We start from the raw sequence: 17,326 nt of genomic DNA on the forward strand, positions 1-17,326 counted from the left end.
TAGGTCGGTCTTCGGGAACCCTACCTGGCACCCCTTCTCGGGTAGGGTAGTGTAAGCCGTCATGCCAATTTCCCGAAATGATAAGGTAATCTTCGTCCATCCCTTTACTTGAATCAGGTAAGCAAGAGATCAGCCTAACGGAGGGGATCCTACACTTCATATAGTATTTAGTCCTGTCCCCTTTTTGGCAGTTGTACACCCAGTTTACATCTTGCCAAGTCAAATTAGTTCCCATCCTTCGGTTAAGGGCGTCTACGCATCCTAAAATTCTAAGGACATTTGGGGAGCATTGTGATGGGGTAAGCCAATAGTTTATAAGAAAATCCCTAGTCACTCTACCCATAGGAATTTCCATTCCCCCCTCGATAAACGCAATCATTGGAATCAAAACTGACTCGGGTGGCCGTGATATAAGTGGAATCTCTTCTTCCTCACAATACTGAATGTCTACATCATCGGGGATCCTATATCGTTTTTTAAAGGCGGCCTTCGCCTCATCTGTATTTACTAGCTTAGTGTACCTACCCATTAATCCTTACGACAAGAGAAGAAAAGCAAACAAGTAGAAAGAAGCAAAAAGAAAATGAACACACCTCTGAAGAATGCTTAAAACCTGTCCTCGGGAACTCTCTCTTCTTTTAATCCTTCAAAACGCCAAAATGAGCTTCATCCAGCCTGAAGGTTTGCTTTTATAGGGGTGGGAAAATAAAAATAATGAGGTAAGGGCGGTAACTTTCCCGCTCATAATTAAGATCGAAATCTGAGCCGTACGATATTCATCCAGCCGTAGAATGTGCACGGGAAAAGAGACGCCAGACTCCATAAATGCTCCATCGTGGGCTACGAGGCGCCAGACGCGGGTCATAGGCAGTGAAAAGACGTTCGTACGTGTGAAAACAAAGAAACACGTAAGAAGCGTGTCTGCGAGGTTAAAACTTGGTTATTAATTTATGGTTAATAACTCAAGTATTAAGGGGGCTGTTGTGAGACGCCGAAGACCCAAAGACCCGAGGACCCGAAGAACCGAAGACCTGGAGATATAGTAAGCAAGGGAGAATAAAGGAATAAGGAAATATACCCAAGGATACCCGAGGATGAAGTGGCATGGGTGTGTAAAAGAAGAGAAAGAAGTCGATGACATAGGGGACATATTGCAAATAGCTGAACGTGGCTGGATAACTTTGAGTGTTGCATTAAATATTCGGCACCAACCTTTCTGGCCGCATTAATTAGGAAGTACCGACTTTGTTCGTTGCATTAATGTAGACGTGACCTGAACAGTACGGAACCCAAAGTTAGGGCTTTGCTTTATTACCGACGGACAGGTGTCGGGGGAAGAAGCTGAATAGATGGCAAGGTGTAGGGCTGAGATGATAAGAGCCAAGGATATAAATAGGAGCCAGAAAACACAGAAAGGGGACTTTTGTTATTGGACCCTCTCTACAAATATATTGTATTCGGATCTTTAATCAAGGAACAAATTGTGATAGTCTAGTCTGATTTGTGATTTTTGGTCCTTACAATAATTATATTCAAACTTATTTCAATTGGTATTAAACAAAACTTAGGGTTAGAATGATCAAAATTTTATTTGAAGGGTCAAAACAAGAAAAAATTAAAATATTTTATATATAATTTTTGGTTTTTGGCCAGGTCAAAGGTTGATTTGAACCCCAACCGCCTCTGTATACTATTCAAAATCCCAACAGTCTTTAATCATTACTATTGGAATAGTATACTCTCATTAGTTTAAGAATGAGGCTCTGCTCTCAGAGAGGCCGCGGTGTTTTGAGGGTGGTTGCCCTTCTTTGAATGCTGCCGGAGCTGATGATTATCTTATCTAGCCTTTGTTACCAAACCGCCCTCCTCTCACATACACACACAAACAATCATATATATATACACACTATTGGAATTGTCTGGCTTATCTACGTACGAACAAAAAAAGAGAGCCAAAGTTAGGTCTCATTTAAAAATTAGAAAAAAAAGGTACACCATACTATTCCATCAAATAAGTTCCATCACAAATAAAAATAGAATAACTCATGCTCTTTTGTTTGATTTTCTATCAATAATCACAATCTTAAATCTTGATTCTAGAAAAAGTTCTAAAAAAGTCCTAATTATTCTAAAAATCTAAAGCCATCACAAATGTCTTTTTAAAGGTCCCATAGGCTGAGTTATTTCCACATGGGGCAAAAACTTTTCCCTTTCACCAAAAGAATTATTAGAGCATCCACATCAGTCCCTCTAAAATCTTCTAAAATAGAAATAACTATCAATTTTACACATTTTGAGCAAAAAACACCCACATCAATGTAGGGGTAGAAATTCATGTTCGCGTGTCGGGTTCGTGTCGTGTCAACTCATACGTGTCCGACTATAAGGGTCAACACTAACCCGACATGTTTATTAAACGGGTCAAGATTCCTCAACCCTAACACGACCCATTTATTAAATGGGTCAGTCGTGTTGACCTGTTTATCTGATTTTATCAAAATGAAGAAAAGCATTTATGGAAAAACAAGCAAATAAATATTTTAAATATAAAATTCAGAACTAATGAGTAATTATATCACAAATAATCATTCAAAATTAAAGCATATCTCAATATCATAAATAATCAATCACAATACGTCAAAGAAAATAAACTACATCAACTAATAAGTTTATATACATATAGTTTGAATGGTATATTGGTAAAATTTCATTTAATTAAATGGGTCAGACGGGTCAAACGGGTCAAATGGGTTTCATAGGTTGGACCCTAACCCAACCCGTTTATCAAACGGATTCATCGAGTCAACCCGAATATGACACGAACTCATTAAGTCTCAACCCATAACCTACTAATTTCGTGTCGTGTCGTGTCGGGTTCGCGAGTCGTGTCCAATTTTGCCACCCCTACATCAATGGGTGTAAAAATATGCAAAACTATGTAAATCCATCCCCGAGCTACAATAACCGTATATATTAGCACGGTTACTGTAGCTCGTTTATCCTTTTTTTTATATTAGTTTCTGTTCGCTCATTTTTCTCTCTCTCTTATCCGTGCTCAACAAACCCAGTTAACTGCTTATCTTCTTCTTTTTCCTCAGATGCACACAAACACACCTACACACAAACACACAGACATATCATCACAGAGATACACTTGCTCAAAAAAAAAAAAACAGAGATACACAGACACAGATAGTGGATCGGAGCTCAGAGCTAGTGGATTGTTGATCGAAACTTGAAGCTCAGATCGGAGTGGATTAGAGCTCGGAGCTGGTGGATCATGGATCAGAGCTCGGAGCTGGTGGATCGTGGATCGGAGTTGATGGATTAGAGCGGATCGGAGCTCGGAGCTGGTGAATCGTGGATCGAAGCTCGGATCAGAGCTAGGGAGGGTTAATAGAGAGAGAGAGAGTTGATCTGAAATGGGTAGAGAGAGAGAGAGAGAGAAACAAATTAGAAATGGGAAAGAAGAGAGAGAGCGCGCGTATATATCTCGGTGGTAAGGAGAAATAATAAAAAATTGTGAGGAAATTGATTATTTAATTACAAGAGGAGTAGAATAGATGAACTGATGTGGGTGTTTTATAAAAGTAAATGTGTAAAATATAAAAAGTAGGTTTTTAGTGTAAAAATAGATGTGTGAAATAGAAAAACTGATGTGGTTGCTCTTAGGCAGAAGAATTGAAATTTTGTCTCATATGAAAGGGTCAGTACTCTTGGTATCTTGCACTCAAAAAGTCACCAAGATTTTATTTTTTTTAAAATGGTATGAATTATATTAATCTTTATGATTCTTAAAACGCATAGTTTTAGACTATTTTAGTGTTCTTATCAATCATATTCATGTCAAGTGGAGTAACGACAAGTACTCACACGTTCTTATATATGTAAATGCTTACATTTTGTTTTATTTTATGGCATATATATCATCAATCTTTTTTTCTTTTTTCCTTTTATAAAAAAAAAACTTTTAAATTTCAAACATGACTTAATTTTTTTTCTCTCCTTCACCAATCTTATTATTATTATTATTATTATTATTATTAAATTCTGAACCTCTCCATCCACGCACAAACATAATTAAGATTTTTTTCTCTAAAAATAAAATAAAATAAAGATCTTTGTTTCTAGATTTTTGAAGTACTATTTTCTGTGGTTAAACTGTCGTTTTCCTTTTAAAACTTTGCAAAATCTTGGTAATTGATTTTTCAAAGTCATGTATTATTCATGATGTTGATGGATGGGGCTCAGTAAGAGGTTGGACTTTATATCTATGATGAATAGATAGGAATGGCAATGTGGTGGGTGTTGCCGTGTTGTAGAGGTTGGCTTAGTTTGTGAGTCTTATGATTTATTATATGGAGTTGATAAGGTAATATGGAGATTTATTATGTAAGATAACGTCTAAAACTTTAATGTCACTTGTGGGTTCCAATTAGCTTAATTGGTAAGGTTTTTTATAATTGTATAAGAGATCTAGGATTCAATCCTTGCCTACACCAAAAACTGATTTGTATCTTGGTTTAATGATAAAGAGCTATCATCAGAAGCAGACGCCATAGGTTAAAACTCTCTCAAAAAACTCTAATTTGACTTTATTAGTATTCATTAACCACCAAGAAAATATACTTTGATCACCAAAAAAATAGGTATTAAAATCTTATAATTAAATAGAAAATTGAAATAAAGATTTGGTGGTGACTTTGAATTAATTTGAGAGAGCCTTATAGAGACTTTATTATTTGTGGGTCCTATTTGAGTCTATATACACTTAGTAATCTCTTTTTGATATAGTGAATTCATCTGCTACTACTTGTGGACATAGGTTATTGTCGAACCATGTAAATCATTGATGTTCTTCTCACGTTTAGGATTTTTTTTTTGGTTTTTTCTTTGTTCCTATTAATTATTAGGAAATCATTCAAAAACCAATAATAATTTTTATAATTAATCTTGTGTGGAAGTGTCACCTAGAGACACTTTCCCGCAGCAAACTGGTATTTGATGTTAGAATTATAGTTAAATGATTAAATTCATCATTTATTAATAGTTTAAGCTTTTGAGACTATTGTTAATTTAATATAGTATCAAAGTAAGAGATCATAAATATGATATTTGATTTTACTCTACCTTCCATTTAAAATATTAAAAATCTCACATATTGGGCCACACTTATTAGAGGGGGGGGGGGGGAGAAGTTTAGGGCCACATGTGAGGGGAAATATTATAATTATGGTTAAATGATTAAATTCACATTTTCCTAATAAATTAAGCTTTTAAGACAATTGATAATTTAACATTAGAGATGACAGAATATCTAAAAATGAGAAAAAATTGTATAATATACTTAGTAAAGAGAGTATACCCTTACTCTTGAGTAATTATTGGGTACTTTCAGAAGAGCGAGCAACACGTCATTGTTTTCCAGGAGTATCGAATACTTTTCCCTTACTCTTGATGCAAAAAAAAAAAAAAAAAAAAAACTATCCTACTCAAGCAATCAGCATATTGTTGTTGCAAGTCCTTACTTTTGTCGAAAATTAAAAAAAATGTGTGTTGAGGATAATAAAAAATATACTAAAAAAAAAGATTAATACACACACACATACTATGAAGTAGGATTAAGAAAGGAATTTGCATTCATTTGGGTATCATGTAGTTTTTGGTAGTTGATTTGCATAGTTTTTATGTATCATGTAGTTTCTGGTAGTTGATTTGCATAGTCTATGTCATATCTGAGATAAACTAAAAAGTTATTTATTCATCATATAGAAAAATCACCATCTACCATATTTAGTTTTCATTTGAAACAACTTATTTAGTTGAAATTGAAAACTTTTTGTTGAAAGTGTAGAAAAAATGATAAAATATAAGCTGAATAGTATAGTAGGATCCATAAATAATATCAAAAAGTGTAATGAAACTCATGAATAGTAGCAAAAATAAGCTAAAAGTGAAGATAAGCCACTAATTCAACTTATTCCCAAAATGCACACTAATTTCAGTTGACAAAAAAAAAACCTTCCACTAGTGTAATGCCCCCACTTTGATTATATGGAAATGTTAAAAAATGCCATAAGGTATTGGTTTAGGAACTATTTTATGAGAAAATAATAAAATAATTAATTTTATTGATAACTTTTTATATTTCCAAAATAAAAATGATGTCAAAACTTTCTTAGAGTGGGTTTGGATCTAGGGTCTGCGTCCACGTTCATGTTTCAGTTTTTTTTTTTTTTTTGGGCAGCTTTTAAGGGAGACAAAGGCTACTGTTCATGTACTGTGCATGAACAGTAGCCACAAAAGTAGAATTTTTAACTCTCTTCTGTGTATAATGGGTCCCGTGTACTGTTCATGGGACCCACAAATTTCACTTTTCAGCATTTTTTTAATTAAAAATGGGTCTCACAGTACTATTTACACATTTAAAAATTATTTTGTTACAATGTTTTTAGTTTTCAGTAATAAGTTCTGATGATGCAATTCAATCAGTAGGCTGGATGATCCGGATTTGAAAGGACAACTCGCTCTCCAATGGCCTGAAAAACAAAGTAAAACAATCAAAGGTGACCGGAACCGCCGGCCAAGAACCCTCCGATGGTATAGTCAGTTTTCTCTTGATATATGGAATTCCAATCTTTTGGCAAAAACTATTTAACGTACCTTTGCTTTGTCTAAATCAGTGTTTATATAGTGTTCCCATAGACAGTTATCGAATACTGAAACCTCTCCTGGATTCAAGGAGGATTAAATGTAACTGCCATAACCGTTTAGGAGTTACACTTCTATTTCACAACGGATACATAACAGTTATGCGTGGGATAAGAGATTGTCATATTATATTCGGAGATTCTCCTAAGTATGATATCTTCGTCCTGGAATTCCTTCGTCGAGTGTGCCTGATAATTCCAAGTGTAGCATCCTCGTCCACGAATCTTTATATGGATAAGTGCTCTCGGGACAGGCTATGCACATCCCATGGGCGAGGGATGTAGCTTCGCTATCATCCTCAGGACGGCCTTGTCCGTTACCCTCGTCCTAAGGATAACTCCTGGACGGCTGCCGAGGTGATGACCGTCCAGGGACGGTCTGAGCGTTTTCATCCCACATCAAGTTCTATCCAAACGGACCCTTAATATGATTTATAAACAATGTGAAATGTTAACTAATGCTCTAAGGGCATTGGTTAGAGCATTGATTTATGAATTATTTTCAAAAACATTTTATTAGGAAAATAATAAAATAACAATAAATGTTGTTGACAATTTTTTACATTTTCTATGAAAGTGGTGTCAAAACTTTTCTACTATAATTTATTAACAATTGCTCTAAAAGTATATGTTAATATGACCCATTAACAATTAGCCTAAAGACACCGTTAACATGAACCTTATTATAAACTCATGCGCAGTCTATTCTTTTATGATGTATTTATTTGACGACGTTAAACAAAGCCAATTAATGCACTCGATTACCGTTCTAGGTGGGATTATTATTTAGCTCAGCGTTGATTGAGATGGTTGGCTAATGAGTTCTGTTCACTTATAGTTCTCTGAATATTTCATGGCTGATGGCCCATAGATGTTCGTACACAACATTGAATGTACGATGGGTATGGATAACGCTCTCATGACAAAAAATTGAATGTATAATTAATGGGTACTAAATAACGCTCGCTACAAACTGCAAAGTAGAAATAACTTTTCAAAGGTGACAGCACCCTTACATAATTTCAACTAGTTTTGGAAATATCTAAATTTGGTAATAATTCATTTTGAGAAAGTTTTAACATCACTTTTATAAAAAATAAAAAAAAACTGTCAAAATATTATTTTTTTTTCTTTTCCCATAAAAACTTTCTTTAAATAGATTATTAACTAATACCCTAAGGGCATTTGTTAGCATTTTCCTTAATAATATTATTAAAAGGTTGATTAATCTATCAATTAAATTGCTTTCTTGTTTGATTCAACAAATCCATCATCCCTAAAGTCATTGTTGATTATTTCAATTTCCAACCACTGATGGTGAAATCAAGGACTAGAGTTTTATTTTCTTGGTCACGCAATTGGGGAACTTTGATGATAATACCATTTATTGAAAGCTCTCTCTTCTTCTCTTACCTCGTAAGTCATAACCCATATACAATAACATGCACGAGCCAAGAAAAATAGTGCTACAAAAAAAGGATTAAAGTGTTCAGAAATTTGACTAAAGAAACAAGATTAAAAAAAAAAAACTTTTGAATTAACAAAAAGAATACATGGAAGCTAAATTGGCTTTCATTTATCATATACAAATCACCCACCAAACAAAAAAAAAAAAACATTTGTGTCGGTGTCAAGTTAACTTATCCAACATTTTATTCAACCAATGCTACCAAAGAATCAAAAGGTGGGATTTTTGTGTCCTATGCTCGATGTTACAATACTTTAATATAATTAAAGACAAGGCTTATGCCCAATGCATTAATGCACTAAACATGTTGGGATACGAACACGTGTTCGCATTTTAATATGTCTTGTGTATTGATGCATTAGATATAATCTCAACTCTTAACACAATATAAGCAAAAGAATTATATGCTTAGTCTACTAAGACCATTTGTTTTGTGGGTACTGGTGGCTTGATGAGCATGTCCAGCGGGGGACCTTGCATGGCGAAGGTGCCTTTCTTGGGAGAGTAATTTTGCAAACCTGCAACAACATTAATTAAATGCTTTTGCATTAGCTTAATGTGAAAATTAAAAACAAAACTTTTTCTAAAGAAATTGTAGAATATATATTTATTTTTAGTACCTTCTGAGGGCAGCTTCATTAGTTTCATGGTTAGAAGCCTCATAAACTCCTGTCTCCAAGTTCACCCTAGCAACTGGTTTCTTTAGCAACTCTTCGCCAACTTTCACAAGATCATCCAAATTTTGTTTTGTGGCCACGTCCACAGAAGATACTGTCCCAACCAAGGTATCGTCCTGCATTGTTTTGATTCAAGCTTGTCTATGTTAATTATGTGAACAAGAACTTTTGACTTTTATAATAAGACTTGCATAACAATGTGTCAATTCTTAAATACAAAACATAAAATGTAAGAAAAATATCAAAGTTTTTATTAATTTTACTATAAATGTTTCAGACTAATGTCGTAATAATAAATGTGATCATTGTCACTTCAACACATAATAAATAAATGTTTAAATCAATTTTTTATTTCATGTCGAGAAAGTCTCAATACACAATAAAAATCTTACAATATTTTTATGATACCTTATTTTTAGTTGTAGTGGATCTGTGTATAATCTTATTTTATTTTGACCTATGATGAATTGACACTCAAATTTTTGAGAAAATATTGTGAAATTTTGTTGTGCTCATAGAAGGACTTGATTGGTGAACATCAATTTTTATAGGATTTGTGTGATAAAATATGTACTAACCCCTAGTCTCACCCAAAAAGTAATTAAAAAATTTATTTATTACTATATTATTGATGTGTCATTAATTGCATTCATTGATAGTAAGTTACTAAATTTTTTTTGGTAATAAAATTGGTAATAGTTGTAGTATTTTCTTATGTATTTCTTTTGATTATGGAAGGTTTGAATGATATATATGTACCTGAATCCGTAGATAATTTTTTTCAGAATGAAGGGCTTGAAAAACCACTGAAAGATGGACATCAACCATATCTGCACTTGCGTGAGAGTATACATCAATAATTGGGGTGGAACCACCACTTGTTAACCAGTCTAGCAAGCCCCACTTAGCTGCCTTGTGTGCCCTGTATTTTCCTTCGGCTTTTTGTGAGCCAGTTCCTAATGATATTACCAGAAACCTTCCATAGTCCATTGGTTTTATTGGAAAGAAGTCAGAACTTCCTCGAATGATCTGCTTTGTTACTTCACCAATGGCAAGTAAAGCCTGAAATTACACCAATTTAGTAATATTAAAATAACCGTTAAATGATTAAATTTATTATTTTTTAAATAGGTTTATAATTAAAAAATATTAGGAGATTAATTATATATTATAACCATTAGGAGTCATGTGAAGTTTGAAAAAGATATATACCGGATTATTAGCAGCAACACCACCATCTGTAAGGTTAAATTCTCTCACATTCCCCTCGGGGTCTACTGTTTCAAAGTAATAAGTTGGAAGATAAGTTGGGGCAGCTGAGGTTGCTATGCAAATATCTGAGAGTAAGGCATTCATGCTTTGGTTGTTCTTTACCTGTTTTCATGACCAAATCAAAGTAAATGTTAGTACAATTCAGCTCCATCATTTGCAGTCACTTTCTTATCCAGGGTTAATCTCAAACACTACATATATTGTGGAAATTAAAGGAAAAAAAAGTATTGGGGTTAGAAAACCATTTTAATGAGAGGAAGACAAACCTCATAGCTAGAAAAAATGGTTGGCTGGAGTCTTTTGATGTCAAATGTTGGAATAACAACATTAGTCAATGTCTTTTCCAATTTTGTATGTCCTAGTTTTTCCTTAACAAGGTTATGCAGATATTTCCCATCATACTTTGGTCCAGCTAGAGCTTTAACAATCTTTGTAAGATGAGGAAGTACTGGACAACTGCAATTTGGAAAAAAATATCATGTTAAAAACCAAAACAAAAGGGGTCAAGTCAATAATCAAACAGATATATATATATATATATATTATTGATATTTTTATATCTCATACTCTAATTTTTACCTGTTCTGTGGGAAGATATGAGGGCAGTGGTTTAGGTAGAAATCCTTGATATCCTTGGCAGCAAAGACAGGTCGGTTATTTTCATCCGGAGCAGCTAGCATGGCAGTGACAAGACCACCTGTGCTTGTTCCTGAGATAACATCAAAATAATCTGCTATTCTTGCATCTTCACCATCCAGTTTCTGCAGCATACATAAGCAAATATAGAGTAAGTACTTGGAAAGATTGCATGTTGAACCCTTATAAATGATTTAACAAAGCAGAACTTCACTAGTGAATGAAAAAAAGTGTTGAATTTCTTTAGGTTTGTGGCATGAAACATGTATGATTAATATATAATATATTTTTCTACCTGAAGTTCAGATTCTAAAAAACTAAGGATAGTTCCTGGGATAACCCCTCTTATTCCACCTCCATCAATGCTGAGAACAGTGATTAGGTTTCCATAAGTTGGAGGTTGTAGTGGTACATTTGTTGAGCCCATTGGGATAAAGATGCAGGTAAGGAGAGAGAGAGAGAGAGAGAGAGAGAGAGAGAGGATTTAAGAGCTTTAGAGAAACTATGAACTTCTAAGGAAGTTAAAAAGAGAGGATTATGTGACTTGATATGTTTTCTTTTCATGATGGAAGTATGTGTATTTATAGTACTCCTCAGTCATCTCCTTATCCAAAGATTCAACCGCGTCATTGGATTGGGCCATAAGCTTTAAAAGAAAGTCATCGGATCAAAGTGTTTCAAATTTGACCAATAACTTGTACCTTTTCTGATATTGTTTACGTACATATATACTGAAAATTCATAAACCAATGTAGTGATTGGAAAGGCCGTGTAAATTACAAGCATTGCCTCTTACTTTGTCACAAAAATTGTCCATTTAGGCTATGGTCATTGTAAGTGAGAATTGTAGGTGAGACCACTTCAAAAGAATTGTAGGTAAGCATGAGTTTGGTTAGACCATAAAGGCAATATGGGTCTAGTTAGGCAACAGGCCTAACAAAGGCGCTCATGAATGGCTACCCCCAAGTTAATTCCTGCCTGGTGGCTAAAATTAAATTTATTATTATTCTCAAGATTTTCTTTTGCTATATACAATGGCTGCAACATTCCAGAATAACAATAATATCAAACTTTGCATTTTACGTGTTAATTTAATTCGCAAAAGGCGGCGCCGTTACCCTCAAGTAACCAAAAGATGTGTTAGATATATACGTGTGAGTAGAATTATCATCATATTGAGAAATTATCTTCCCAACACGATGATGATTCATCATGCTAGGAAGATTAACACCTTGGACTCAATTGGAGTTTTTCTAAGTATTATCTTCCCAACATGATGGTGATGTTGGGGAGATAAAACACTTTAAACAGACTCATTGAGAATTTAATTTGTAGAAACAAACTTAACTTAAAAAGTTTAACTATGAGTTTAACTATGTTATATTAATCACTCATTATTATTGTCATTACTCAATATAGGACTTTATTAACGCGTATACCCAACCAGTAATCATATCATTGAAAAGTCATTTGAGGTACTTGTTAGAAGTCAATATTCAAACAAATGTGTACAATTCAATGACATCTAATGCTTAAAGGAAATGTGAAAAACTTGATAATTCTATTGGCCTTATGAATTTTGTCTTCACATCGTGTTGAATTATTGACCCTATGTATCTATACCATTTTGCAAATCCGACATGCATGGTTATTCATTCTTAAAAGATTTGATTGTTCTGTCAAAAAGGAAAAAAAAGTAAGTCTTGTAGCTACGATACTTAGTTTTGGTAAATTTTCCAGTTGACATAGTCAAACTTTTGAGATCGTTGTCTAGGTTATGCTTCCTTTTCTCTTTGGCTAAAACAAACGTGAAGAAAGGGCAAATGGAATTTTAAATGTGAAGAATATTATATCCATTATCAGAGGATAACTTGCAAAGGCAATTCTAGTAACTGAGTACTTGTTAGAATTCAACAATTCAACATATGCGTATCATTCAATTTCAAGCGCTGCATAAAAGAAATGTAAAAACTTGGTCATTCTATTGGCCTTTGCATTGTTTTCAAAACTTGATCATTTCTAGGACCTTCAGTAGAGATTAATGAAAAAATAAAATCACGGTAGAGATTAATGAAAGAACTGCAGCATGAAATTATGTGACTTGTTTCTAAAGCTTAAGCTATTAGGAAAATGGTGAAATAAATCATTTAGCCATTATTCCTACTGTAAGTAGTTCATATTGAGAGTTTACTAAGTTTTTTCTTGACAGGAACATGATTTAGCACCATCTGTTTAGAATTTTCTATGGCAGTATTTGACTTACTGCATTTCCAATCTAGTATTAACTGATATTTGTATTGCTGCAATATTTGTAAATCAATTATTTGCAGTTTACTACCAAGGTAGGAAGAAGATTAATTTATGTTTTGAGAAGGGAACAAATTAAGTATGAAAATTGATAACATCTTTCCTGTTAGGCCTTATCACATTAGGAATAAGCACGATGTACATTTGAAAACTACGCATCAACATACATCACAGAAGACCATCGTAATTTAAAAAAAAAAAAAAAACATACATCACAGAAGCAAGTGCACGGTTGGTATATATCAAATGATATATTACTTTTTAAATTTTTTTTTTTACAAGATAGAAAATCTACTTTATCCTAATTTAAGTGTATATGTTTGTGATATTCATTTCTGGAGACTTAGACCTCGACTCTTACTTCTCACACTTTACAAGTACTTGTACTTATGGAGTGACCATTGCACCAAGAGTGTGATGGTAATCATATATTACTAAAGGTTTAAGACTTGGATTTCTTTATTTTTATATTATGAGTCCGGTTAATGTGTGGCCTTAAAAATTAAGCCATTCATTTTTAGAAATATTTTCTCGGGAGTGGAAAAAGCTGTTAATACTTTTTCAATTCCAGAGAAAATATTTCTAAAAATGATTAATTATTGTGTGCTCTTAAGGCACACATTAGCAAAATCCTTATATTATTAGGAAAATGCACAAAAGTGGAAGCCAAAAAAGTAAATTGTGAAAGACGAGTTTTCTATTGCCCAATTTTGACTGCACAAACTGATAATATTAACAATAACATTCTTGATAAGTGTAAGTGCTTTCATCCCCGGCCGCAAGACATTTTTTTTATGCGTGGCTGAAGGCTTGAAGCCAGAGCAAAGACAATAAAATTCACATGGATGGCTATAGATCCAACTCAGGATAAACAAAACACCAATTAGAATAAATACTAAAAACAAGAAAAACAACAATAATAAATAATACATTAAAACTTAAAGCTCAATCTGTCTATCACAAGACTAGCTGATATCTTTACCTAGCCTCCTCTACCAAGATGTTTTTGTGCATTAGTTGCCAAATTCAAGTTGGTCTCCACTCACCCAAATGAGTTTGTGAGAGGCTGTCAGAATATAAGCCAAGGCGCATGCGCCAATTATTCTAGGTTTCTTGTACTACACTTATATTACTTATACACTTATATTACTTATACAAAAGGCAGACCTTTGTACTTTATTCTATATAGTTTAATAGTCTTTAGACTTTAACAAGAGGACTCAAGCAAATTACTGACTAGGCTCCATTTCATTGTACTGGAAACCAGTTCAAAGTTCCATGGAAATATGTTACATTAACTTTATATCATTTCTGCAATTCTTAGATTTACGTCAGTTGCATTTCGCATCTCATTTCTGCAGTGATGAGGTTTCGCGACAGTGCTCTTTTGAGAGCAGCTTTGCAAACCTGCATTAGATAAAAGCTATTGTTATTATTAACAATGCAGATTTTTTTTTTTATACTTTACAATAATTTGAAAAATCATACACCTTATGAGAGCCTCCTCATTAGTCTCATGTTTAGAAGGCTCCAGATTACCCGTCTCTAAGTTCACCCTTGAGACCTGTTTCTTTAATAATCCTTCCGCAACTTTTGCAAGATTTTCCATATTCTCGTTGGTGGAAATATCAACAGAAGACGCTTCTCCCTTCAGTGTATCATCCTGATATGTCAATGTTAAAATAATTTTTAAATAATTAAAGTTGTCTTTTTCCATAGACTTAAACTTTTAGAACAAGTGGCAACTAATTTTAATTTATCACTCTCATATTAATGTGCCAACGTGGGTATTGACTATGAAGTTATATCCCTTGCACTTTTTGGACTCAAGGCGTCAGTTAAATTCAATCAATAAAATTCTGAATTGAATAAAACTTGTGTATAGTAGTATCTGCACACATTGGACTTGAGCATTGAAGTTTAATTATTACCTGAATTCGGAGGTAGTTGTTTTCACTATCGAGAGCTTTAAAAAAAACAGAAAGGTGAAAGTCCACTATATCAGCACTTGCTTGAGTGAACACATTCACCAATGGGGCAGAGTGATCACTAGTTAACCACCCAAATATACCCCACCGAGCTGCTTCTTTGGCAGTGTATTTCTCTTCAACTTTTGTTGAACCAGTTCCTAGTGATAGAACCAGAAATCGACCATAATCTGCTGTCTTTATGGAACTGAAGTTAGGACTCCCCCGGTTAATCTCTTTTGTCACTTCCCCAATGGCAATCAAAGCCTACAGAATCATATGAGAATTAGACAATGATATCGATAAGAGAGTATGGCTTCAGAGAGAATAAAAAAGCGACGTATACTAAACTTATTACTGGATTATTAGCAGCTACACCACCATCAATCAGATTGAATTTTCTCACTCTTCCAATTGAGTCTTTGGTATCAAAATTATGGGCAGGAAAATATGTTGGGGCAGCTGAGGTTCCAATGCATATATCTGAAAGTAAGGCATCAAAGTGTGCATGGTTCTTCACCTAGTTAAGGCACGGATACAAATATATGTTAGTTCATTTTTGTTTATGTGAAGTGTTAATTCCTTCTCATTAGACTGGATTAATTTTAGGTAAAGTTAAAAACTTGGATTAATTTAAAAACCTAAGCTGGAGAAACTGGCTGGCTGGAGTAGCTTGATGTCAAAGGTTGGGATTACCACATTGGTCAGTGTGTGGCGTAATTGAGTATTCCCTAGTTTTTCCTTGAGAAGGCTATGAAGATACTTTCCATCGTATTTTGGTCCTGTTATGGCTTTGATCAATTTTGTTGCTTGAGCAAATGGAGACCTGTTGCTTAAGCAGATTAGTATAGTGTTATTTAATATGGAATAAGACATAGTGATAGCATGAAAAACATTGAGGCTCAATTGTTACCGATCTTGAGGAAAGATTTTAGGTCCATTATCAAAATAGAAGGCCTTGATGTCTTTTGCAGCATACATGGGGCGTTTGTTTTCATTTGGTGCAGTTAGCATGGTAGTCAAAAGACTTCCTGTGCTTGTCCCTGCGATCACATCAAAATAATCTGCAATTCTAGCTTCGGGGCCATCAATTTTCTGCACCACAAGGTAAAAAATGTAAAAAAAACCATGTGAAAAAAATAGTCATATGTTAATTGCCATTACTATTTTGAATAACTTATATGTAGTACCACTTTAGTCAATTTTTATAAAGCTCAAGCTTGTCAAATGGTCTTCTAGAAGTTAATCTACAAGCATGGCTTGTAAGTGACTATATTGGGATGAAAGTTACTAATCAAACCCATTTTTTATTTGAAAAAAAAAAAATCAATTATGCAAGCTACCAATGATTGATTTCTTTTTCCTATTAAATAAGAACTTTACATTGAAAACTAATATTTCAACTCTATACACATAGATGACATGTGCCAACTGGCTGGTATATAACAATATTGAAACCTGTAATTCAGACTCAAGGAAGCTAAGTATGATTCCTGGAATAATCCCCCTTATTCTACCTCCATCAATGTTAAGAACAGTAATGAAGTTTCCATGTGTTGGAGGCTACAGGGGTGATATTGTTTTTTCCATAAGGGACTGGGATGAGAATATGATTATGGGGCTAGGTGGTTAATTGTGCTGCCGGAAACTACATAGTGCCAATCTATTTATAATCCTTTAAGCTTTCAAGTACTGGTTAAGAATCAACATTTTCATCATTTTATGGGACTAATAATGCTGTAATATGGACCATATGCATACATAGTGGTTTCTTCAATATGGTTTGAGTTGATATTTAGCTTTATTATTGACAGGAACAACAGAGGATTCCATTTCCTTATAGTGATCTTGCTTTAGCAAAGAACAAATTGCATCTTAGACGCTACATATACAAGATTTGCAGTTGAGACTCCAGGAGGATTTGCAGGTAAGAAGAATTAGGTGAAGTGATTGTTGGCGTGAGCTGTCTAATAAGATAAGTATAGAAATATGTTTATGTAAATCCCATACTTCAAGGGATGCCCTTATTTTTTTTCCGCAAGATATGTATAGGCTAGAATAGGTTCCTTTGCTCTGTATCTATATACGATTGTATTCAGCACACAAAAAAATATATACAGAAAACTACTACCTTTTGACATGGTATCAGAGCAGGTTCCTAGGACCTCTGCTCAAACCACTGTGTGACCAGAAAAAACCAGACCCAATAAACTCCATGGCAGAATCTAGAGACATAACACAACCTCTCATTCCCCAGACCAATTCCCAGACCGATTCCATCCTTAACGA

At 34.0% G+C, this 17,326-nt stretch overlaps 1 protein-coding gene and 1 pseudogene across 1 annotated transcript; both read right to left on the reverse strand.

Moving 5' to 3' along the window:
* Positions 1 to 8,266: 8,266 nt before the first annotated feature.
* On the reverse strand, positions 8,267 to 11,326 carry LOC142622723 (patatin-like protein 2). Its single transcript, XM_075796252.1, has 7 exons — positions 11,059 to 11,326; positions 10,707 to 10,888; positions 10,394 to 10,583; positions 10,068 to 10,229; positions 9,615 to 9,917; positions 8,799 to 8,971; positions 8,267 to 8,696 (listed from the first exon to the last, which is right to left on the reverse strand). The coding sequence occupies exons 1-7, from the start codon at positions 11,188 to 11,190 to the stop codon at positions 8,579 to 8,581; spliced, it is 1,260 nt and encodes a 419-aa protein (XP_075652367.1). The 5' UTR covers positions 11,191 to 11,326; the 3' UTR covers positions 8,267 to 8,578.
* Positions 11,327 to 14,419: 3,093 nt separating this feature from the next.
* LOC142637210 (patatin-like protein 2) lies at positions 14,420 to 17,317 on the reverse strand (annotated as a pseudogene).
* Positions 17,318 to 17,326: the final 9 nt, after the last annotated feature.

Source organism: Castanea sativa, chromosome 1, assembly GCF_040712315.1.
Source record: "Castanea sativa cultivar Marrone di Chiusa Pesio chromosome 1, ASM4071231v1".
Classification (NCBI taxonomy): Eukaryota; Viridiplantae; Streptophyta; class Magnoliopsida; order Fagales; family Fagaceae; genus Castanea; species Castanea sativa.